Genomic DNA, 23,518 nt, shown 5'->3' on the forward strand with positions numbered 1-23,518 from the left:
ATCCATCCATCCACACATCCACCCATCCATCCACCCACCCCCCATCCATCCACCCATCCACCCACCCACCCATCCATCCATCCACACATCCACCCATCCATCCACCCAGCCACCCATCCATCCACCCATCCATCCATCCACCCACCCATCCACCCATCCACCCATCCACCCATCCACCCGCCCATCCACCCACCCGCCCATCCGCCCACCCATCCGCCCGCCCACCATCCATTCACCGGCCCACCCATCCGCCCGCCCACCATCCATTCACCCACCCACCCATCCGCCCACCCACCCATCCAACCATCAGCCCACCCATCCACCCACCCATCGACCCATCCTTCCACCCACCCATCCACCCATCCATCCACCCAACCATCCACACATCCATCCACCCATCCACCCATCCACCGACCCATCCACCCACCCAGCCACCCATCCACCCATCCACCCATCCACCCACCCATCCACCCATCCACCCATCCACCCATCCACCCATCCATTCACCCAACCGTCCACCCATCCGTTCACCCAACCGTCCACCCATCCGTCCACCCACCCACCCACCCGTCCACCCATCCGCCCACCCATCCACCCATCCGCCCATCCATCCACCCGCCTATCCACCCACCCACCCGCCCGCCCACCATCCATCCACCCGCCCACCCATCCGCCCGCCCACCATCCATTCACCCGCCCACCCACCCGCCCGCCCACCCATCCACCCACCCATCGACCCACCCACCCATCCACCCACCCATCGACCCACCCATCCACCCACCCATCCACCCACCCATCCACCCAACCATCCACACATCCATCCACCCATCCACCCACCCATCCATCCACCCACCCACCCACCCACCCAACCATCCACCCACCCACCCACCCATCCCCCATCCACCCATCCACCCACCCATCCACCCATCCACCCATCCACCCACCCATCCATCCACCCAGCCACCCACCCGTCCACCCATCCATCCACCCAACCGTCCACCCATCCATCCACCCAGCCACCCATCCGTCCACCCAGCCACCCATCCGCCCACCCATCCACCCATCCATCCACCCACCCATCCACACATCCATCCACCCACCCATTCATCCACCCACCCACCCACCCACCCACCCACCCACCCATCCACCCATCCACCCATCCACCCACCCATCCACCCATCCACCCATCCATCCCCCATCCACCCATCCACCCACCCAGCCACCCATCCACACATCCACCCACCCACCCACCCATCCACCCATCCACCCATCCACCCACCCATCCACCCATCCACCCATCCACCCATCCACCCATCCATTCACCCAACCGTCCACCCATCCATTCACCCAACCGTCCACCCATCCGTCCACCCACCCGCCCATCCGCCCACCCATCCGCCCGCCCACCATCCATTCACCGGCCCACCCATCCGCCCGCCCACCATCCATTCACCCGCCCACCCATCCGCCCACCCACCCATCCAACCATCAGCCCACCCATCCACCCACCCATCGACCCATCCTTCCACCCACCCATCCACCCATCCATCCACCCAACCATCCACACATCCATCCACCCATCCACCCATCCACCGACCCATCCACCCACCCAGCCACCCATCCACCCATCCACCCATCCACCCACCCATCCACCCATCCACCCATCCACCCATCCATTCACCCAACCGTCCACCCATCCATTCACCCAACCGTCCACCCATCCGTCCACCCACCCACCCATCCATTCACCCAACCGTCCACCCATCCGTCCACCCATCCACCCATCCGCCCATCCATCCACCCGCCTATCCACCCACCCACCCGCCCACCCACCCGCCCGCCCACCATCCATCCACCCGCCCACCCATCCGCCCGCCCACCATCCATTCACCCGCCCACCCACCCGCCCACCCACCCGTCCACCCACCCATCGACCCACCCATCCACCCACCCATCCACCCAACCATCCACACATCCATCCACCCATCCACCCACCCATCCATCCACACACCCACCCATCCACCCACCCACCCACCCACCCAACCATCCACCCACCCACCCACCCATCCCCCATCCACCCATCCACCCATCCACCCATCCACCCACCCGTCCATCCACCCAGCCACCCACCCGTCCACCCATCCATCCACCCAACCGTCCACCCATCCATCCACCCAGCCACCCATCCGTCCACCCAGCCACCCATCCGCCCACCCATCCACCCATCCATCCACCCACCCATCCACACATCCATCCACCCACCCATTCATCCACCCACCCACCCATCCACCCACCCACCCACCCACCCACCCACCCATCCACCCATCCACCCATCCACCCACCCATCCACCCATCCACCCATCCATCCCCCATCCACCCATCCACCCACCCAGCCACCCATCCACACATCCACCCACCCACCCACCCATCCACCCATCCACCCACCCATCCACCCATCCACCCACCCACCCACCCACTCATCCACTCACCCATCCACCCATCCATCCACCCACCCATCCATCCACCCATTTTTCCTTCCATGTATGCAAACACTCATTGAACACACTACTTTTTAGCAGGCACAGGGATAACGAAATGACTAAGAAGGCACATCCACCCACTGGCTATTTAATCTAATGGGGGAGATAACGTAAAATAGGTGGGACCTATGACCACAATTCTCAGAAGAAAGTTATGGAAATCCAGAAGACAATTCATATTTATCATGCCCACAACCTTGTTTTGTTCATCGTTAAGTTCCTAGAACATACTATGATACCTAGCATGTAGAAGTGCTCAAAAACTCTCACTGGATAGGAAGATGGATGGGTGGGTGGGTGGGTGGATGGGTGGGTGGATGGGTGGGTGGGTGGATGGATGGGTGGATGGGTGGGTGGGTGGATGGATGGATGGATGGATGGGTGGGTGGGTGGATGGGTGGGTGGATGGGTGGGTGGGTGGGTGGATGGGTGGGTGGATGGGTGGGTGGGTGGATGGATGGATGGATGGATGGGTGGGTGGGTGGATGGGTGGGTGGGTGGATGGGTGGGTGGGTGGATGGGTGGATGGGTGGGTGGATGGGTGGATGGGTGGGTGCGTGGATGGGTGGGTGGGTGGATGGGTGGATGGGTGGGTGGATGGGTGGATGGGTGGGTGCGTGGATGGGTGGGTGGGTGGATGGGTGGATGGGTTGGTGGGTGGATGGGTGGGTGCGTGGATGGGTGGGTGGGTGGATGGGTGGGTGGATGGGTGGATTTGGTTGGGTGAGTTGATGGCGGATGGGCGGATGGCAGTGAAGGAGCACCTGACGTGCATGTCACACCATCCACCTGGGGAATGTTCACAGGAGGGTTATTCCATTATTCAGATGGTTAGTAATAAGACCTTATGACCTAAACTATCTCATTCCATTCAGCCAAACAGTTTTAATTAAAGCAGCAAATGAGCTTTGGGGGTTTTTACCAAATGAAGGGCTTTGGGACCCACCTGGTCTCCTTGAGACAAGCAGTGAGCGGCCTGTCTGGAGCTATGATGTAGCAGCTCTGACAAGCGGCAGCGTTGTCTGTGCCCTGTGACAGTGGCTAGTACAGTGACCCTGTCTGATGGTTGAATCCACTGGGCAGCTGGCGAGCTCCTACCAACAGGTCTGGGGACACTTTCTACTCATAGGAGAGGACTAAGGACCCCAAGATGGCTACAGCAGCTCCGCGCTGAGGATTATGGGATTTCTTTGGGGGAAGTAAGGTTTGAGTCCACTTGTAGGGTACAAGGTCACAGATCTCAGAACAGTGGGCAGGTGGCGGTGGTCAGGAGAGGCCACCTGGAGGAAACCTTTGTTTTTAAACTTGGACTGGAAGCTTCCTTTCTTAACCTGAAGTCTAGGGATGAGGGTTTGAGGTCTCCATGAGCGTGAAATGGCAAGCAAAGATCCAGAAAGGGGCAGAGAGCCTCTCTCACTCTCTCTCCATCTCTCTTGGCCTCGTCTCCCCGTCCCCGACTCTGTCACACAGCGGACGAGTGGCAGATGCGTCTGGACTGCGCCCGTCTGGAGAATGAGTTCCTCAGGAAGCGTCTGCAGCAGTGCGAGGAGAGGCTGGACTCAGAAGTGGCCTCACGGAAGGAGCTGGAGCAGAAGGTAAGAGGGCGGCCACCGTCCTGACCCCAGGGGCACCGCGGAGGACGCAGGGTCTCACCCCCACCGTGGGTGACCCGAGAGAGAGAGAGAAAGAGGGCCCCAGCCAAAAGTCCATGTTTTCCCAACTCTGCTGTCGTCACAAGCGCCGGCCACCGTGGGGTGTGGAAAATACTCCCCAACCCATGGGGCTTCTGCCCGAGACGGGTGTCCACGCACACGGGACCCGGTCATCGGCTCGGGTTGTCTGAGCTCCAGGTCCCTTTCTGCCGGGACCTCGTGGGATCACGTCACCTCTTGGGCCTCGGATTCTCTCCTATAAAGTCATTCCCACGGCCTCCGTGTGCCCACTGCCTCCGCACCGGTCTCCCTGCCTCCAGCCTCTGTCCCCAGCCTCCCGCCACAGGCCAGGCCCCGCCGGGAGACCCGAGTGGCTTTCGGATGGCGGCTGCACGACCTGCACACCGACTCCCGGGGTGGCGGTGTCTCTGCGGTTGCTTTGTAAACTTTGATGGCCGCCGTTCTCAGTCGCCCTTGGCCATGGCGTTCTTCCCCTTCTCCGACCCCGGTGACGGGCGTGTGTGTGTGCAGCTACTTTTCTTGAGTTCGGGTTCATCCAATTTTCAGTTTTAACTGGGTCCCTTTGGCACCGGGGTGTGGGAGTGTCCCCCGGAGGAGGCACCTGCGCGCTGGCCTTTCCCCGAGATGACGCCGTGTGTTTTTGCGATGGATGAAGAGGTGTTTTCTGAAGCCACCTTGGGTTTGGCTTTCTCACGGAAGTTCTTCCTCCGGCACCCGGTGGCCGGCGCCTTCCTCGTCCCTTCTCACCCGGGCACAGCTCTGTGCGAAGGTCTCGGTTCTGATTCCCACCGTCCACAGGCCCCAGGCCTCATCTCCTGTGTCCGCCTGTCTGGACATCTATGCAGGAACCTCTCCCCTTAGGGACACCTCGGATCTGTCATCCTGGCCATCGTAACATCTGCCTTCACTGTTCTGCCTCCGATTTCAAGTGCAATGTCGTAGCTGGGCGCCTTGGCTCACCCCTGAAATCCCAGCTACTCGGGAGGCAGAGATCAGAAGGATCGAGGTTCACCAGACCCTATCTCGAAAAACCCTTCACAGAAGAGGGCTGGTGGAGTGGCTCGAGGCGGAGGCCCTGAGTTCAAATCCCAGTACAGAAAAAAAAAAATACTAGCCTGTACCACAGTGTCACTGAGCAAGCCTGGATGAACAGACAGCTAGTTCTGCCCGGTCTGCAGTCTGACCATGGGGTTCAAATGGCCCCTCAATTTGCAGCCCTTTCCAGTCCCCATGGTCCCTCCAGGACCCATTTGAAATCACTATTGTGGTGTTGCCAGACGTAGAATTTGGAAGATGCACAGAACTGGCTCTGGAAAACTGGTGGCCGGCGACCCCAGCCCTCCACCGACTGCAGCCGCACTCTGTCCCCACTGGGCCTTTGCAGGGCCGGTTCTTCTCCCCGGCCCTCGTTCCATCCCTTCCCCGCCTCGGTGTTCCCCAAGCTAACCCGTGTTAGCATCGCTGTCCCCCCAGCAAAGCTGAGTCCAAGCTGCGGTCCCACAAATCTGTCCGTCTGCTCGCGTCTGTTTCCCCTGGGCCCAGTGACGGGAGAGACCGGGGTCTCAACGAGAGAGAAGAGCGTCCTGGGAGCCCTAGCAGAGGTGGGGAGGGGACCCTAGAAACAACGGAGCAAGGGTCCATGTTCTCCGTGGCGGTGGTGGTGGACGCTGTAATGGTCACCTCGGAGATGGCCGTACTCTCGCTCTTCTCAAGGACCCCGTGAGGCGTAGTGCGCACGGGAAGCAGCCCAGGTCGTTAGTGACAGACTGTGAAGCCGGGCGGGCGGCTGTCCGAGGACGAGGGACAGTGAGGAACTTGCAACTGTCCCTGAGCGGCCGGGGGTGTGGACGGACATCCGCGTGTCCTCAGATCCCAAGCGTGAATCCCAGCGTCCTAACCTGAGCTCTGCGGACTTCCAGCTTCTTTAATGAGGCCGAGGCTTCAAAGTGAGCGAGCTGAGCCTCGCTCTTCCCGATCTAAAGCAGGACGCAGGGGAGGGGCGGGCTGCTGCAGGAAGATGCAAAACGCCTGGCGGGTGTGCTCAAGGCCAAGTGCAATACCACCGCGCAATGCCACTGCAGTGTCACCTGTGCATGTCACCTGTGCATGTCACCCGTGCAGTGTCACCCATGCAGTGTCACCTGTTCATGTCAACCGTGCAGTGTCACCTGTGCATGTCACCTGTGCATGTCACCCGTGCAGTGTCACCCATGCAGTGTCACCTGTTCATGTCAACCGTGCAGTGTCACCTGTGCATGTCACCCGTGCATGTCACCCGTGCAGTGTCACCCATGCAGTGTCACCTGTTCATATCAACCGTGCAGTGTCACCTGTGCATGTCACCCGTGCCGTGTCACCTGTGCAATGTCACCCATGTAGTGTCACCTGTTCATGTCAACCGTGCAGTGTCACCTGTGCATGTCACCCAGGCAGTGCCACCGTGCAAGTGCCCTTTGCTGCTTTGACCTGCAGGACCTGCCCCTTGACGTCCTGGTTGGATTTTCTCTGGGTCGTTCCACTGGCTCCAAAGCCGGTCTTCACGAATGTCCCCAGAGGACGCGGGCTGATGGGGACATCAACTCTGGTGGTCGAGGGGCCGCGTAGGCCAGGCAGGGAGGACAGATATGTCTGGCTGTCTCAGTGGGAGGTTGACTGAGAAAAAGCAAAAACCTCTGAGCGAACCAGGCTCAGAAAGACGCTTGGTGGAGGTGACACAGAGTGATCGGGTGAGGTCCGAGGTGCTGGGGACGTGGCTCAGGTGGCACGTGCAAGGCCCTGGGTTCAAACCCCAGCACCGCCAGAACAGAAGGCAAGGCCTGCCTGGCAGGGTTGGCAAGGGCGCCATTGCCCGGGACTCTGCACCATGGAAGGGGGACCCTGGGTCCTTCGTGGTGGGGTCACTTTAACGGCCACTTCCTGCGTCTGCTTTGTTCCCACGCGGCTCACCTTGGAAATGGGCTCCTCAAAATGGCGCCCTCAGAGCATCAATTCTCGTCCCCCCACAGCTGGCGGAGCTGCAGAGGGCCTACGAGGGCGCCAAGAAGACAGCGCAGCAGCTGAAGAGGAAGTGCCACCGCCTGACCTGGGACCTCGAGGACACCCGGGTGCTGCTGGAAAACCAGCAGAGTCGGAACCACGACCTGGAGAAGAAGCAGAGGAAGTGAGTCATGGTCCCCAGTGCCACCTGGCCACCAACCCCTGGTGGGCGGCACTGGTGCTGGGGTCTCTGGTGCCGAAGTCTGCCTTTCCCCCTCCCCAAATCCCTGTCAGCATCCCCCAAAAATTCCAGCAAGAAACGATTGCATTGTGTCACCCACCCCTGGCTTTGCTCCCAGCTGGCCGTGTGACACGGGGGCGTCCTTGGCCTCTCTGAGCCCCACCTGCAATGTCTAGAGTAGGGCAGACCAGGACAGCCTAGCATGGTGGTCAGGAGCCTCGATGCTGCTATGAGGCCATCCCCGCTCAGGCCCCCGCTGGGTGACCACTGACTGGACACGCAACCCTCTGGGCCTCAACCTCCCTCGTGGTTGGGGGAACGGCACCCCGCTCCCTCCAAATGGTCTGCATTCTGGTTTCTGTGCCCGTGCCGAAAACTGATCAAGAGAACGAACCAGAAAACGAGGTCCATTCCCTTCTCTGGACTCCCCGGGAGCAAAACCCTGGCCCGCGTGGACCTCGTGACTTAGATCACGCACGCAGGTCCCCCCGCTCACGATGGCACAATTACGTGACTCTCATCCACTTCTTATGTCCCCCCCCGGCCAGCTGGGGACGCGTCTAAGTCCTTCAGCTCCTTGGTGAGGGTGGCGGGGTGCCGAGGGTCCGTCTGGACTTTGCGGTGGCACACGGGGGACGTGACCCTTCGCACTCAGGGTGAACGCGGGAATCACAGGCAGGGGGACGAGCGTGGCCTTGCTCGCGGGGCGTCTGTCCCAAGGCCGCGGCAGCACTGCACCTCCTGAGCGCTGCGTCTTCGGACAGAAGACCTTGCGAGCGTCGTGGTGTCCCCCGAATCCGAGAGGCGTCCATCTTCCTTGCTTCCTTTTGCCTCCCTCCCCGCCCTGGGCGCTTTGGCCAAACCTTGTCCTTGCACTGGTGCCGCATGCTGTGTGACCGTGTGACAGGACAGCAGCTCCCTGGGCCACCGAAGAAAGCGTGACCTCCGCGGGTCACTGAAGAACAGCTCTGACCGAGCCCGGCTGTAACATGAGAGCCGTGGACCCTGCAGCTTTCTCCCAGCTGTGACCCTCTGGTCCTCACCTGTGGGTTCCACTCCTGTCACGAGGATTTCATGTCTTGATGGGCAGGAGCCAGAGGGATGCGTCCTCACCACTGTGGCCAGGGCGGTCCACTGCCGTCCCCGTTGGAGGTGGCTTCCTGTTGCCATGGTCACCCATGATGGGTCACAAAGGTCCATTCCATGGGGTACGGAGCTTGTGGGGGGAGCCCCATGCCTGGCTCCCTGACCCCACTCGGAGCTGGACGCCGGCAGGCCTGTCCCCCCGGGGTGACGGTCACGTGGGGGCTGCCCGGTGTGCTCGGGAAGGTGGGCTGCACCTCCTCTCTCTGCCATCTGTGGCCTGTTAAGCCCGGGGCCTCTGGGGGACACTGGACCCTGCCATCAGGCCCCCGCCACCTTGTGTCACCTGTGCCAGGGCGTGGACAGGTAGGTGGGGGTTAGTGGAAGCGAGGGGAGCCGGCTCGAGACTTTCCTCCTCTCTGGGCTGGGCCCGGATCGCGTCACCTCTTTGGCAGTGGCTCTATTGCCAAGGACTCTGGTGATCCCACAAAGGCCTGGCACATGAGGACAGCAGGACCATCCTGTCATCACAATATTTCCATTCAAAGGCAGGAAATAGAATGCAATCACCAGCAGCCAATCAGAAAGCTCCTTCCATCGGCAAGCCCCTATGTGAGCTGTGATTGGCTTTTCCAGGAGCCTGGGACTTCTTTTTTAACCAATCAGGAGAAGCCTTTTTTGGGCCTAATGTTACAACCAGGGGGCAGCAATGGGGGTTTCCTGGCTGCTGGCAAAGTGAGTCAGAGAGGGGGCGTGGTCAGAGCCTCTGCACCAATCACATTTGACCTCCATGCAAATGAAGACTTGGCACCAATCACAGCTGACCTCTATGCAAATGAAGACTGTTGGCACCAATCACAGCTGACCTCCATGCAAATGAAGACTGTTGGCACCAATCACAGCTGACCTCCATGCAAATGAAGACTGTTGGCACCAATCACAGCTGGCCACCAGGGGACATGCTGTCCATCCGGCCTGCGTGGAAATGGCTGAGCGTCACCTAGAGCTCCCCAAGGCTGTGATGGGAAATCCCTGGAGCTCAGGAGCTGCCACAGGTGGCTGTGGTTGTCACAGTGCAGCAGCACCGGTCCAAGGACAGCCTGTGGCTGAAGGCCACTGGGGCTGCAGGACACTGACCTTGATTGAGCAGCTGGCCTTGTGGCATGGGGGATGGCTTGTGGCAGGGAAGCCGTCCCACCTCCAGGATCCAAATCCAGCACCACCCAAAGCTGTGACAAAGGCGACCCATCCTGACTGTCCCTACAGGATTCTCCTGCACAATGGGGACGAAGGGTGACACCAGGCTGGGTGCGTCATGGCCGGCATTCACCTCTCAGTCAGTGTCACCAACATGGTGGGGCCGGGGACCCCACGACACCTTAACTACCCTGCGGCTCTTGGTGGCATGTCTGTCCATCTTCTGGCAGGAAACGAAGAAAAGCAAACGACGTACAAATGTCCACCTCGCAACCAAAATGACCACGCTCCATTTAATACGGCTGCAGAAGAGCCGGCCAGACAGCAAGGGACAAATCGTGACTCGGACAACGAAGAAGAATTACGCCGCACGTGTTCACAGTCCACGCGCAGACACAAAAAGACGCAAATGTGACAAAAGTCCCCGAAAAATGCAAATAGATGAGCATGCGTACAAACGGTCACGGACACACGGACCACGCAGATATGCGTGCGCGCACGGTGTGCGCGACACAAAGGTCATTACACGAGTTAGATCGGCCACCAAACAATTTCATGCCCAAACGCGCGCCAGGTTTTAAGGGTTTTAGATGCCAAACTGGGTCCTGATAGACTTAATGCATCTTCACAGATGTCATGAAGCAGACAGATTAGTGCGCGTGGTCTCTCTCTCTCTCTCTCTCTCTCTCTCTTTCTCTCTCCCTCTCTCTCTCTCTATATGTATGTGTGTGTGGATGGGTGGGTGGATGGATGGATGGGTGGACGGGTGGATGGGTGGGTGGACGGGTGGATGGATGGGTGGGTGGGTGGACAGACGGATGCGTGGGTGGGTGGATGGGTGGACAGACGGGTGGGTGGATGGGCGGGTGGTGGGTGGGTAGACAAACTGTATCTGGAAGGTAAATGGCTCTCTACTTATCTTTATATATATTTAAGTTTTACTTTGCATCTGTCTTTGGATTTCCTCTCTAGTTCGCCTGGTTTCTATTTTGTGTCCCTTGTTTTTGAGGGGTTCCTGTAACCCTGACCCTCACCCCATGGCATCCACACTCCTTCTTGCCCCCAGCTCGGCACACAGGAGAGCCCTCCATCCTCCTCGCTTGTGGTTCTCGCCCCTCCCACCCCTGCCTCAGTTTCCCCAGTGCAGGCCCTGACGTGCTGTGTCTGGCAGGTTTGACATGCAGCTGGCGCAGGCCCTGGGGGAGTCGGTGTTCGAGAGGAGACTGCGGGAGAAGCTGGCGCGGGAGAATGACGGGGCACACTGGGAGCTGAGCCGGCTGCAGCAGCAGCTGCAGGTGAGGGGACCTCGAGCCTTGGGGGGGCCACCAGCCTCGGGGCTCTGAACCTCATGAGACCCCAGATTACCCTGCCACCCACAGTGACAGAGCCCACGCGGTGTCCTGGTCTCACAAATCGATATTCAGCCTTTGGCAGTTTGGGGACACGAGCTTGGCCATTTGCCTGCAGAGGGACCCGGGACACCTCATCCGTGAGCCCTGCCCCGCCCCAGAGAGACAATTCAGACATGGCCGGGGCACCTTGCCTGGGCACTGCTTTCCTGCTGCAGCTCCCCGTTGTCCCCAGGAGGACTTGGGGCACCTGACATCAGTTCCTTTGAGGTCCAGCCCACTGTCCTTTGGCCCTGTAGTTGACTTCCTTCTGTAGCCGGGCCACTGGGAACATGCCCCAGCTCTGTGCCTGTGCTCCCTGCAGACACTTCCTTTATGTGCCCTGAGATGGAACTCGGGCACTGGGCTTGATCTCCCCCAATCCCATGTCCCCTTCTGTCCCAAAACTGCAGCCTTGCTGGTGTCCCCCAGGGGGCGCTGTAGGGACCTTGATGTTGACTTGAGGATGGCAAATTGCAAACAGGAACATGGAGCCGGGCGTGGTGGTCACACCTGTAATCCCAGCACTTGGGAGACTGAGGCAGCAGGGTTGGGAGTTCTAAGCCAGCCTGGGATGCATAGCCAGTCCTGGCTCAGAAATAAAAATAATGGAAGTGGAAAGTCCCAGCAGTCGGTAGAGGCCTCCATGACGCCACCCCCTGTCCTCTGTCCCTGCAGCAAAAGGAGCAGGAAACCTCGAAGCTGAGGCAGGAGGTGGAGACGCTGCAGGGCCAGAAGCGTGAGCTGCTGGCGTCATCCTCTCTGTCCTCTCTGGGGGAGAATGGCGTCACGGGCTTGAAGGACAAGCTCTGGGAGCTGGAGGCCAAGGCCCGGGAGCACGAGAAGGTTCAGAGCCAGCAGAAGAGCGCCATTGAGCACCTGGAGCAGGTGGGGGCCGCGGGAGAGAGGGAGGGACGCCTGGTGGACAAAGGGACGGTACAAGACACGGCCGCATGCCTGCTCATCCCTCTGTGGCTCCCTATGAGCCCTGGAATGCCCCCTCTCCTGCAAGATCAGTGTCACCTCGGAGGAGGAGCGGATGTCACCCCATCCATGCCACACTCAGTGCGTCTCCTTCCCTGGTGACCGTGCCATCGGGTCAGACAGAGTTTTACGCTTTGTCTCCATTAAAGATCTGTTTCAGCCGGGCACCAGTGCTTACGGCTGTAATCCCAGCTACTGGGGAGGCTGGGATCAGGAGGATTGCGGTTTGAGACCAACCCAGGCAAATTGTTCTCGACCCGATCTCAAAAAGAACCAGAGCAAAATGGACGGGCGGTAGCGCCTGCTTTGCAAGTGCAAAGCCCTGAGTTCAAACCCCAGTCCCACCAAAAAAAAAAAATGTTTTTTACAAAAGGTGCTGTGGCTGTGTCGTGGGCCTGGGTGGCCTCGGATGCTGCTCCAGCCACGGGCAGCACTTGGCCATTCGGTGACCATGCTGGCCTCGCAGGCGCCAGGCTGCTGACCTCACTTGCACACAGGGGCTGGGATGGGAGGCCAAGAGCAGGTCCACCCTTGTGTGTCCCTCACATGTCCCTTGCCTGCTATCCCTCTTGCTGTCCCCAGCTCCGGCAGCGGCTCCAGCTGGAGATGGAGCGGATGAAGCAGATGCACCAGAAGGACCACGAGGACCAGGAGGAGGAGCTGGAGGACGTCCGTCAGTCCTGCCAGAAACGGGTACTGCCCGGCCCAGGTCCACTCGTGTGCCCAGAGGGAGGGAGGGGGACAGGCTCTTCCTGCCACCGCCTGAGGCCTCCGCTCCCCGGGGGACCACAGTGCCCAGCTTAAATGCAGACTGGCAGGACCGGCCCCAAGTCAGACTCCCACCAGTGTCCACTTCTCAGGGTTCGTGTCCCACCTCCCGAGGGTCTGGCCAGCCCGTGTGGGGCCCGCTGACCGTGTCTGTCCCCTGCAGCTGCGGCAGCTGGAGCTGCGTCTGGAGCAGGAGCACGAGGAGAAGCGGGCAGCGCTGCACGAGAAGCAGGACCTGGAGGGCCTGGTGGCCACGCTGTGTGAACAGGTGAGGGGGACTCGTGGGGGGTATGAGGGGACATGGTCCCCACCGCTGTGCTCAGCTGGACACACTGGGCAACCCTGGATGGTCAGGCAGGGCTGGCTCAGGCCTCCTCCTCTCCCGGTCCCTTCTGTCCACGCTTGCTGTCCTCCACAGGACACTCAGGCCTCGAAGCCGCAGGTTCTGGGAGTGGCCGGCAGGAGGACAGACGAGGCCACTCGGGTCAGAGCACAGACTGCGGTGGCCCCGATGGGATAGGAATGGCCGGTGTCTGCCCGGGCTGGGGTCAGTGCAGAGCCTCTGTGCCCGAGAAGCAGCGCCTCGTGGGCTGCTGTCATGAGGCCCATGTGCCATGGCTGTCACCAGGGTACTCGGCCTCGCTGTGGACATCGTGGCCAGGACACTGCCTCGTGGGGGGGGCTGTCCTGTGTGTTCCGGGGTGTCGGACGTCATCCCTGGCCTCCGCCCCCAGGTGTGACAACCACAGTGTCTGCACACGACAATTGTCCCTGGAGGTCACCTTGGCCTTCCTCCCTCTGAGTCGGGGGGACTCTGTCCCCAGTGGGGCTGAGGCCGCGTGGACATCAGAGTGGGGATTGGGTCCCCCACCCCGTCCCCTTCCCGGCCAGGCTGCTCCTGAGTGAAATTCGCTGCTGTCGCAGAATTCCTGAGCACGGTTTAGAGGAGGAAAGAGTGACCTTGTCTCCCGGTCTGGTCACTGGCTCCACTGTTGGGCCCTTGAGTGTGTGGAGGGCAGGGCGGCCCCTGTGCGAGCAGGAAGCAAAGATGGCAGAGGACGGGGACAAGGTCCACCCTTCAGAGGGCCACCCAGTGACCTTCGTCCTCCTCCAGCCCAATAGTCCATTCCAGCTATAGCTCATCCGTCACGGGGCAGTCCACTGACGGGTCAGCACCCTCGTGCCCTGTCACCTCTCACCAGGATGTGGCTTTTCCACATCCTCTTGGTCACTGCCCCCTGCGAGCTCCAAATTCCTGGGGAAGGGACATGGTCACCTGTGCGTAAAGTCCCCTGTCCAGGCAGTGTCCTTCCTGTCCTCAGATCAGCAGAGGACAGCAGTGCAAGCTGGCCTCGGTGGACCCTGAGGTTGGGAGTGCAAGGGCCTTGTCCAGTGTCACTGGGAATGAGTGGCAGAGCCAGGATTTGAACCCAGGGAGCCCGGGTCTGGAGAGCTCGGGGCCAGGCACGGCTCGGTCACCCCTGAGCTCACCGCCCTGCCTTGGCTTCCAGATCGGCCACCGGGACTTGGACGTGGAGAAGCGTCTTCGCAGGGACCTCAGGAGGACGCACGCGCTGCTGTCGGATGTCCAGCTCCTCCTGGCCACCACGGACGACGGCAAGACGTCGGTCAGCAAGGAGGAGCTGGAGAAGGTGCACAGCCAGGTGGGCAGTGTGGGTCCCCCGAGCCGGGGAGCCTGGCACGCGGGGGTCACAGGGCAGGGGTCGGGGGCCACTGGGCGCTGCGAGGGATGGTGGGGACACCTGGTCTCCTCTTCCCACGGAGGCCGGCTGTCTGTCTGTGCCGGTGTCCATCTGTGTGAGCGGTGCTTGGTCACAGCCAGGGCTGGGCATCAAAGAAACAGCAGTCGTGCTAGCAAAGGCACTGTAGACAGGCAGTGGCCATTTGTCTGTCCAGATGCTAATGGCCCTGCTCCAGAGACCTGGGGGCCACTGGCCACTCCGTCCAGAGCCCCCGTCCCCCGTGAAGTGAGTCCTTGTCCAGGTCACATGGCTCTGGGACAGTGAGTGACAAAACACCCAAGAGGAACGGTTTACAGAGAGGAAAGGATCACTGTGCGCGAAGTGATTTCAGTCCAGGGTCACTGGTCACCCAGTCACTCATCGTCACTCGTCACTCGGTCACTTGTCATTGGGTCACTTGTCACTCGATCACTTGGCTCCATTGGTGTGGCCTGTGGTGAGGGAGAGCATCGTGGGGAGGGGGGTGCTGCTCATCTCCTGTGGCGGAAGACAGAGAGAGAGAGGGAGAGAGAGAGAGAGAGAGGGAGAGGGAGGGAGGGAGGGAGAGGGGGAGGGAGAGGGGGAGAGAGAGAGAGGGAGAGAGAGGGAGAGGAAGGGAGGGAGGGAGAGAGGGAGAGAGAGAAGGAGAGGGAGGGAGACGGAGAAAGGGGGGAGGGAGAGGGGAGGAGAAGAGAGAGAGGGGAGGAGGAGAGAGAGAGAGAGGGGAGGAGGAGAGAGAGAGAGAGGGGAGGAGGAGAGAGACAGGGAGAGAGAGGGAGAGAGAGGGAGGGAGAGAGAATGTGGGGGAGGGGAGAGGGGGCAGAGATGAGGTGTCCTGGGATAGGATCTGCCCTTCCAAGTCCCCCAGGGACCCGGTTCCTGCATCCCAGCCTGTGTCCTAAGGCCATCGGTCATGCAGGATGGACTGGCCACTGTCAAGTCAGGCCCTTGCGATGCTCTCAGTAGCGCCACCTGCTTGGGGACCAAGGCCTCAGTGCATGGCCCTGGGGACCGGTCATCGTACTGGACAGTGAGGAAGGTCAACTCCATTTTACAAGGAGGGGACTGGGTGGCGGGGGAAGAGATGCCCGGCTGAAGTCACTCAGCTAGGGTGGAGCTGGACTCAAACTCGGGTCTCAGGCCACGTCCGTCTGTCCATCCTTCCTGGTGTGAGGGTGGACGGAGGCCAGGCCGGACGGGAACTGGGGACCTCCAGGCCATGCTGCTGCGGTGCTGGGGTGGAAGTGGACCCCGCAGAGTGGTGCGGGTCCTGGCGCGGGATGTCCTCAAGGTCACCTTGAGTGTGACCCCCCCACCCCGTCTTAGGTAGGCAGAAATGCTCAGTGCCGGGTGGGGGACGGACACCTCAAGGTCACGCGGCCCCCTCGGGCGGGCGAGGTGAGGGACGTGTGACCCGGGGTCCCGGTGGCAGAGCCCCACACTGCCCTTCCCCCAGGCTTCTGCGTCTGTCCCTTCTCTGCCTTTTAATGAAGGTGCCCAGGGAACCAGGGAACAAAGAGCGCCATTCTTCTGAGGCTCCCTTCTCCCTGCATCAAAGGGACCAGAGGCCTTGGCGCTCGGCTGCCGTTGTCATGGAAACCCTTATAAAGCTGCCAAGGGAGGACCAGAGGTTGGGGGACAGACGCTTGGGCTCCCAGCGTGGGCGTCCTGGATGTGAAGTCACGGCTGATGACACAAAGCAGCAGTGGTGGCCCTCGGTGGCCCTGGGTGTCACAGAGCCCCTTCCTTCCTGGAGTCTGTCCTCTACTGAGGGCTCTGGGGACAGAGAGTGGACAGGAGGGGGAGGGAGACGGGGAGGGAGAAGAGCCAGGGGACTTTGCTGCTGACTGCATCCGTCTGTCTCAAGAGCTTCCTATGCGAGCTCAGGAGGATTTATGCGGCACCTGCTGTATGCCCTGTGACATCCTAGATGCAGGAAGGATGGATGTGGGGACCGTGTGAGGTCCGCGCCTTCCCGGGGAGGGGACCCCTAGGCTGCCGGTGCCGTCCGTCCCAAGCCCGTGCACAGTGGTCTGCCAAACCTAGGCGAGATAAGCATTTACGATGCACCTGCTGTCTACCAGGCTTTTCCCGCTGTCTCAGGGGCTCTCGTGCTTGGCTGTACATTTCAATGTCCCCTCCCCAGGTCCTTTGTCGTTAATTCCAGGGTGGGACCCGGGATCTGCCACTTTGAACAGCCACATCAGGGTCCCACACTGGTGTTAGGACCAGAGCCTCTGACCCCACAGCACACCCATTTCAGTCAGGGACAAGGTGACAGGTTGTCACTGTGCAGGTGACGATGTGGTCAGAGGTGGCAGGTGTGTGACAGATCTTAATTCCACCGAATTTTGAGTCAAGGGAACTGGACTGCCCACTTGCTAACTTGGTGACCTTCTGCTGATGTGACCGACCTCAGGTTGGTGTCCCAGGGCCGAGGACGTCCCGATGACGGACAGCCAGGCCTGGCTCCAGGGACTCGCGTGGACCCTGGGTCCTTCGCAGCTCATTTGTGGGATGGTGGACAACCTGGGTCATGTCACAAGTGAGTGGGGAGTGGACCCGTCCACATCACATACGGTCTTCACTGTGGGGGGCCTGGGGGCCGGGCTGCAGGGAAAGACGGGTGGCAAGGCCTCCGCCCTTGGAGGGGACCGTCCAGGCGAGAGGCAGCCCTAGAAGTGACCTTCTTGCTTTCTCTTCGGGAGAGGAGCCGGTGACCTTGGCCATGAATGCTGTTGAGAAGAGGACATGGCTGGTGGGACTTGTAAAAAAATGGCCAGATCTCGTCCCCAGCCGGGGCTGGATCCCCGATGTGCACAACCCCAGGGTTCCCTGGGGCAGGAACCCTAAGAGAATCACTGGGCTCTTTCCACCCACGTTCCCTCCATTGGGAGCCTTGGCTGTGTCCCTGTCACACTCCGGATGCCGGGGACAGGACCGGGGTTCGTGCCCTGCTCTGCTGAGAAGCTTGGCGCCAACTTGGCAAGTCCCTGCCTTTGGGACTCCAGGTCCTGACGGAAGAAGCAGGTGACCGGCAGCCTGGATGGAAAGAAATCTCTCGCGGACAGTTTGCGGTCCCAGGGCCCTGCGCCACCCGCCGGCCTCGGCTGCTTTCTGGGACTTTCTGAGACTTTAGAACAGGGCCGTCCGGTGACACCCGTTCTTTGGGGGCTAATTGCTAATTAACACCCAGGAACATTTCCTCTGGAAACAAATGAGCATCGTGACAGCGGCAGGTCCACCAAGCGAGATGCCTAGGGAGAAAACGTCTCAGGTGACACCCGAGCGGAGCAGGTGCGGGGACCCGGCTCGCGGTCACAGCCAGGATGGCGTCTGCCCGCGGCGCCCGCTGCTCGCTTGGGTTCGTTCCGTTTTACCATTCCACTCGTGTCTGTGACCGTCGTCACTTGCTTTTTCTTACAAGGGACAGGTCACCGCCGGCTGTTTTGCTGGGGCTGTGGTCACCCCTTCTGGCCAAGAGGTCAGCGGTCACTGGTCTCCATGACTGTGCCCCTGACTTAGCTCCAAAATTCCTCCCGTTCCCCTCTCTCCCCGCCCTGGGTAAGTGCCACCTCTCACTGGCATGTGCCTCGGTCCCCTGGCCTCAGTCTTGTCACTCGTCATCTGATCTTTGGAGAGAGGATTGGAATTTCACCACGACCTTGGCTGTTGACCTTCAGGGTCTGTTACCCAGCATAAAATCCAGGGTTTTATTGGACCTACAAGGACGCAGAGCCCAGCCTCTGCCCTCCTGTCACCTCAGCTCAGCCCGGCTTGGTGGCCACACACCTGTCCCGCCTGTCACCTTTGCCCAAGCCGTGTCCTCCCGGCGGGCGGCGGCGGCTCCTGTTCCCGCCCTCGGGTCCCCCGGGGCCGCGTGAATACCTCTTACCTCTCGGTTGGGTTTGGACGTCCTAACTCGGGGTGTCCCCGTCTTCCCTCACGGCCGGCTTGCGTCCCCCGCGTCACCTTCTCTGGTTTATTCGTTTTCTTTCCAACTTCTTACTGGCTGGAGCCGGGACGCGCAGACTCACGAAAGACTCACCCAAAATCGCAACGGTCACAAGAGGTGGAGCTGGGCTTTGAACCCAGGGACCCTGACAGCAGTGCCCAGAAGGCGAACGGCCGTCCCAGACGTCTACGTCTCTCCCGCTGGCCGGCTGCCATCCCCGGGCCATCACGTCCCTCCTGAGCCCTGGGTGCAGCCCCAGGCCCTTCCGCCCGGGGACAGTGGCTGTGCCCCTCAGGTGGGGATGTTAACTGGGGTTCATCTCCCCACTGCGAGTCCCCAGTGGTCACTAAGTATCCACCCGAGGGCCCATTAGTGACCAGAGGACTGATTGCCACATCCATGCCATGCTTTTAATTGGGACATTTGTCCCCAAGTGTCACCCGTTTCTGTGGGACGGTGGACGTGATTACCCCCGGATGAGAGACTTTTGTCTGAGTGGACACCTTGGGGACACCCTCTGGACAAGTGGCCTTGCTCCATGATGCTTTATTTGAAGAGATTTTTTTCTTCAAAGACTGCACCGGACAGAATTTGCTCGGTGTGAATACAGCCTCCATCGGGGGAGAAGGACCGCGTCGTAACCGGCTGAAGGCGTGGTTGTCACCCGCCGGGTCACCTGCAAATACTGACACTCTGAAGGCCGAGATGGACGAGCGGTGGACACGTGGGCTTCAGTAAAGCCAGGAAAAGCCGTCCTCTCTCCCACGGGCCTGGCAGCCAGGTCAGGGAGGGCCAGCCCCGCAGCCCAGCCTGGTGGCTGCCAGGGTGACACGGACTGTCCTATCAGTCGTGGATGGACAAGAATGGCCCCGGGCATGCCAGGCAGGTGCTGTGTCACCGAGATGCGTCCCCAGACCTGGGTGACCTGTGTTCTACTTTTCGTCATCTCAAAAACACAGCTTCCACCAGAATCGGCCAAAATGAGAAAGCTGAAAGTGGATCAACTTTTTGTTTCGTTTTTCTTTTTAATCCAACCTCGGGCCACAGGCCGGATCCAGCTCACCCCAGTTTTTGTCCGTCCTTCTGTCTCTTTGCAGCCTGCAAATGATCGCAGGTTCACATTTTACAGCGGTGGCACCTGGAGCCATTTTGTCCCTGCCAAGACTAAAGTCGTCCCCGCCCGGCCCGGCCCTGGAAGACTCAGTTTGTTGTCCCACCTGTGTCCTCGCCGTGGAGGACGTGACCAGGCCAGGCTCGTGGGTCGGAGGACAGTCCTTACCTTGGGTGAATCTGAACTTGATGCGCAGCTTCCTGACGTCACAGCCATTTGGATCGAGCAGGCTGGGGTTCCCAGGACGCCTGCCTTTCGATCTTAAAAGGAGAAATGCCAGGCAAACGGGGCCTTGCTGGTGCTGTGTCACCAGCACTGAGTGACCCTGGGGACAATGTGTCCCCACCCACCCCACCCCTCCACCTTGCAAGAGAGAGGGGACAGACCAGAGGCCGGCGTAAGAGCCTGTTCCCTATTAACTGCCCAGGACAGGACTGTAGGACGGTGGCAGAACGCTTGTCAGCAGACAGACAGACAAACACACACAGAACACCAACAGCAAGAAAAGAGCTGTTTCCTGCCTGGGTTGCTCAGTGGGTCTCTGTTTTGTTGCAGTAGTGGGATTTGAACTCAGGGCCTCACACTTGCTGGGCAGGCTTTCTTACCACTTGAGCCTCTCCTCCAGACCTTTTTTGTGATTTTTGGGTTTTTTTTTTTTTTTCTGAGATAGGGTCTTGAGAACTATTTGCCCTGGCTGGCTTTGAACTACAACCCTCCCGATTTGCTGGGATTACAGGCATGAGCCACCGGTGCCTGGCTGTCCTCCCCTGGTCTGGCTTAGCCTTCCATTTCCCTGGTGACACCAAGTCACGACTTAGATTTAATTGAACTTAGCAATAGTGCGGGTGCCTCAGAAGCCACAGTTGGTCAGGCGGAGGGCATCGGGGTCAGCTGAGCATCTGGGTGGGTGACACTCCCAGCACAGCACGGAGGGAAACTGAGGCCCGGCAGCTGACATTTTTCTTCTTTTCAAGATGGGGGTCTCACTATGTAGCCCAGACTGGCCTGGAACTCACAACCCTTCTGCCGCAGCCTTGAGTGCGGGGATTGCAGACGGGCGCTACCCCGCCCGGCTCCGGCCTGACGTCTTTAAACATTTACATCAAATGCTTTTGTTGAATAAGCTGGGGACTGTGAGCCGTGGCTTTGGGGAAAATCCTGTGACACTGAAGGCAGACCCTCCCCAGTGGCGATGGCACCTCAGGCCAGGGATGTGTTGGGGTCAGCCTGCCCAGGACGGGAGCTTCCCCTGGCACTTGCGATGTGGTGTTTTCCCCCCCGAGTTGTTCAGCCAGCAGGAATCCAGAACCTAGGTGTCCTGAAACACGGGGTCCCCGCCCTTCCCGGGTGCCCCACGGCTTGGTGTCACTGGGTGACGTCCAGAGCAGACGTCTTACGGGGTACTCCGAGCGGGCAGACGGCCCCACACCGGGGAGAGGCCATCACGGCTGGCGCTCAGCAACCGTGTGACAGGAATATCAATCACCGTCACGCTGAGTGACACCGGGGCTGGCACAGAAGCGGGAGGACCTCACGGTGCAGACGGCTGGTGGCTGGGCAGCTCTGATGTGAAGCTGACCGTGGCAGATCTGTGTCCTGGGCGCCCCTCATTTGTCAACGTTTTGTGAATTCGGGGGCTGATTCCTTCCTTGCCGGGCTGTCGTGGGCCACAGTGACCGTGGACACCCCCTGGCCACCGTCAGCGTTGGAGAAATTCAGTCTCTGGACACCACGGGACACCTTAAATGACCCTGGCTCCTTACGAGGTTTGGGATCCAGCTTTGTGGCAGACTGATCTCAGGACACCACAGGCCAGTCCTCTCGGCCATCCCTGTGTCTTCACCATCCTAAAACTGGCTTACTCGCCCAGACCTGGCTTCCGCTCAAATTGGCTCGAGTAGAAAAAGGAAGTTATAGGTCAAACTAGCAGAAGAGTTCTGAGGGTAGAGAGGGCTTCAGGCAGGGCTGGATCTGGCAGCTCAGCCATGTCATCAAATGTGTCCCTGGCCCCTGTGTGGCTCCGGCCCCTAACGCCAGCTGTATCTCAGGCTCTTCCTTCTTAGAAGCATCATAGCTTCAGGAATGCAAGGCTCTGTGTGCATGGTCCTGGCCAAAACCTGGGCCCATTACCCCAGAGGCACCTCTATGTCCTGCAGGAGGGTGCTCTGATTGGCTAGGCTGGGTCACATGTCTGTCTCTGACCCAGGCCCCCACGTGCAGTGCTCTGATTGGCTAGGCTGGGTCACATGTCTGTCTCTGACCCAGGCCCCCACGTGCAGTGCTGTGATTGGCTAGGCTGGGTCACATGTCTGTCTCTGACCCAGGCCCCCACGTGCAGTGCTCTGATTGGCTAGGCTGGGTCACATGCTTATCTCTGGGCTGGGCCCACAGGAGGGAATGATCTGATTGGCTAGTCTGGGTCACATGGTCCCCTGCTGTCTCTGGGCCTGGGTGGGGGGGGGTCAGCCCAATTAGAGATATGGATGTTTTGGGGATGGACAGACATTTCTCACCAGGAAGGTGAGGCACTGCTGTCCAGAGATGGGGTGGAGACTGAGCAGGGCATGTCATGTGTCCCCTGCCGAGAGTCTGTGGACCCTGTGTTTCCGAGGGCCGGGTAGTGGCCCAGAGGGGACCTGGTGGCCACGCTGCCTGGGTCCACACTCTGTGCTGCGTTTAGCGCTTGCCTGGTCTGCCGGTCACTCCACCTCTGCGTTTCTCAGCCACAGCAACAGGAATGGCTGGTGACGGTACCTCCAGGTGTCATGGAGGCTAAATGAGCTCATTTCAGGGTGCTGGGGTCAGTGCCTGACACAGCCTGTGGCACTGGCGTCCCCTCGCTTGTGCGGGGCCCAGCTGGTTCTCAGTCCTGCTGGACGGGGACAGCCGTTCTCTCCCTGCTCAGAGAGGCCGAGAAACCCGTCCCAGGTCACAGGCTGGAGACAGAGAAGCGGGGACGGGAACCCACCCCGCCTGACCTCTGGGCCCCTGAGCACCTGGCGATCCCGGTGCAAAGCCCAGGACGCCATGGTGACGGCATGCACCTCCCCCTCCCTCCGGTCCCTTGACCCTCAAGGGCGCACTTGTCATCTTGCGCCTGGGAACTCCAGGCTTCCAGGACGGCCTGGGCTGGCGCATCGGGGACAGCGCTTACCCAAGCTGAATTCACAGACTCGCGTCTGGAGGGACGGTCCCCGTGCCCACCCTGCGGACGTCCAGCAGACCTGGGGAAGACAGCCGACGTCACCAACGCACAACACGGCGATTGACCCCCACAGGGCAGAGGACGTTTGTAGCCGGCGAGGAGGATCTGGACCTTTGTGCCCACAGGCTTGCACCGTGACGGTGACCTCGATTTTACAGAGAGGTAAAAATGAAGAGAAAGAAAAACTCGGCGACCTTGAGTGAAAATCAGGTCGGTGGCGTCGTCGAGGGGCTGTCTCGGGAGAGATTCCGCCTCTGAGCCCCTTCTGCTCGCTGGACGCTTGGTGAGAACCTGGGCAACCTTGTCCAAAGGGACGAACGAGGCGGTGACTTGGAGCTGGGACGTGTGCAGTGTCAGCTGTCATCCCGAACCCCGGATGCCAGGCTGGATGTCAGGTGGACCATGGACATGGTGGCCCTTCCCAAGGAGTCCCTTGTCACCCTGCTGCTACCGTCCCCTCTTCTCTCTGAGGTCCCGGGGAAAGGCATTTGGAGCAAGTGTCCATCCCTTGCCAGGGATGTCATAAAAACATCCGTCAAACCGCCTCGCTATGGAAATGACACACCGTGAGTCACTCCTATGCCCGGCCATCCATAACGGGAATCAGCCTGGATGGCCCTGTATTTCTTCTCACTCCCCCAAGGGTAATAAACTG

At 60.3% G+C, this 23,518-nt stretch overlaps 1 protein-coding gene across 4 annotated transcripts in view; it reads left to right on the forward strand.

The window, feature by feature from the left end:
• Myo18b (myosin XVIIIB) overlaps positions 1-23,518 on the forward strand; it is a 114,066-nt gene that overhangs the window by 60,348 nt on the left and 30,200 nt on the right. For all 4 annotated transcript variants that reach the window (XM_074061008.1, XM_074061009.1, XM_074061010.1 and 1 more), the window contains 7 exons: positions 4,011-4,135; positions 7,219-7,373; positions 10,882-11,005; positions 11,777-11,986; positions 12,665-12,775; positions 13,014-13,118; positions 14,362-14,514. In XM_074061008.1, coding sequence (XP_073917109.1) covers positions 4,011-4,135; positions 7,219-7,373; positions 10,882-11,005; positions 11,777-11,986; positions 12,665-12,775; positions 13,014-13,118; positions 14,362-14,514 — 983 coding nt within the window. The remainder of the gene's footprint in view (positions 1-4,010; positions 4,136-7,218; positions 7,374-10,881; positions 11,006-11,776; positions 11,987-12,664; positions 12,776-13,013; positions 13,119-14,361; positions 14,515-23,518) is intronic.

This window comes from Castor canadensis, chromosome 18 (genome assembly GCF_047511655.1).
Source record: "Castor canadensis chromosome 18, mCasCan1.hap1v2, whole genome shotgun sequence".
NCBI classification, from domain to species: domain Eukaryota; kingdom Metazoa; phylum Chordata; class Mammalia; order Rodentia; family Castoridae; genus Castor; species Castor canadensis.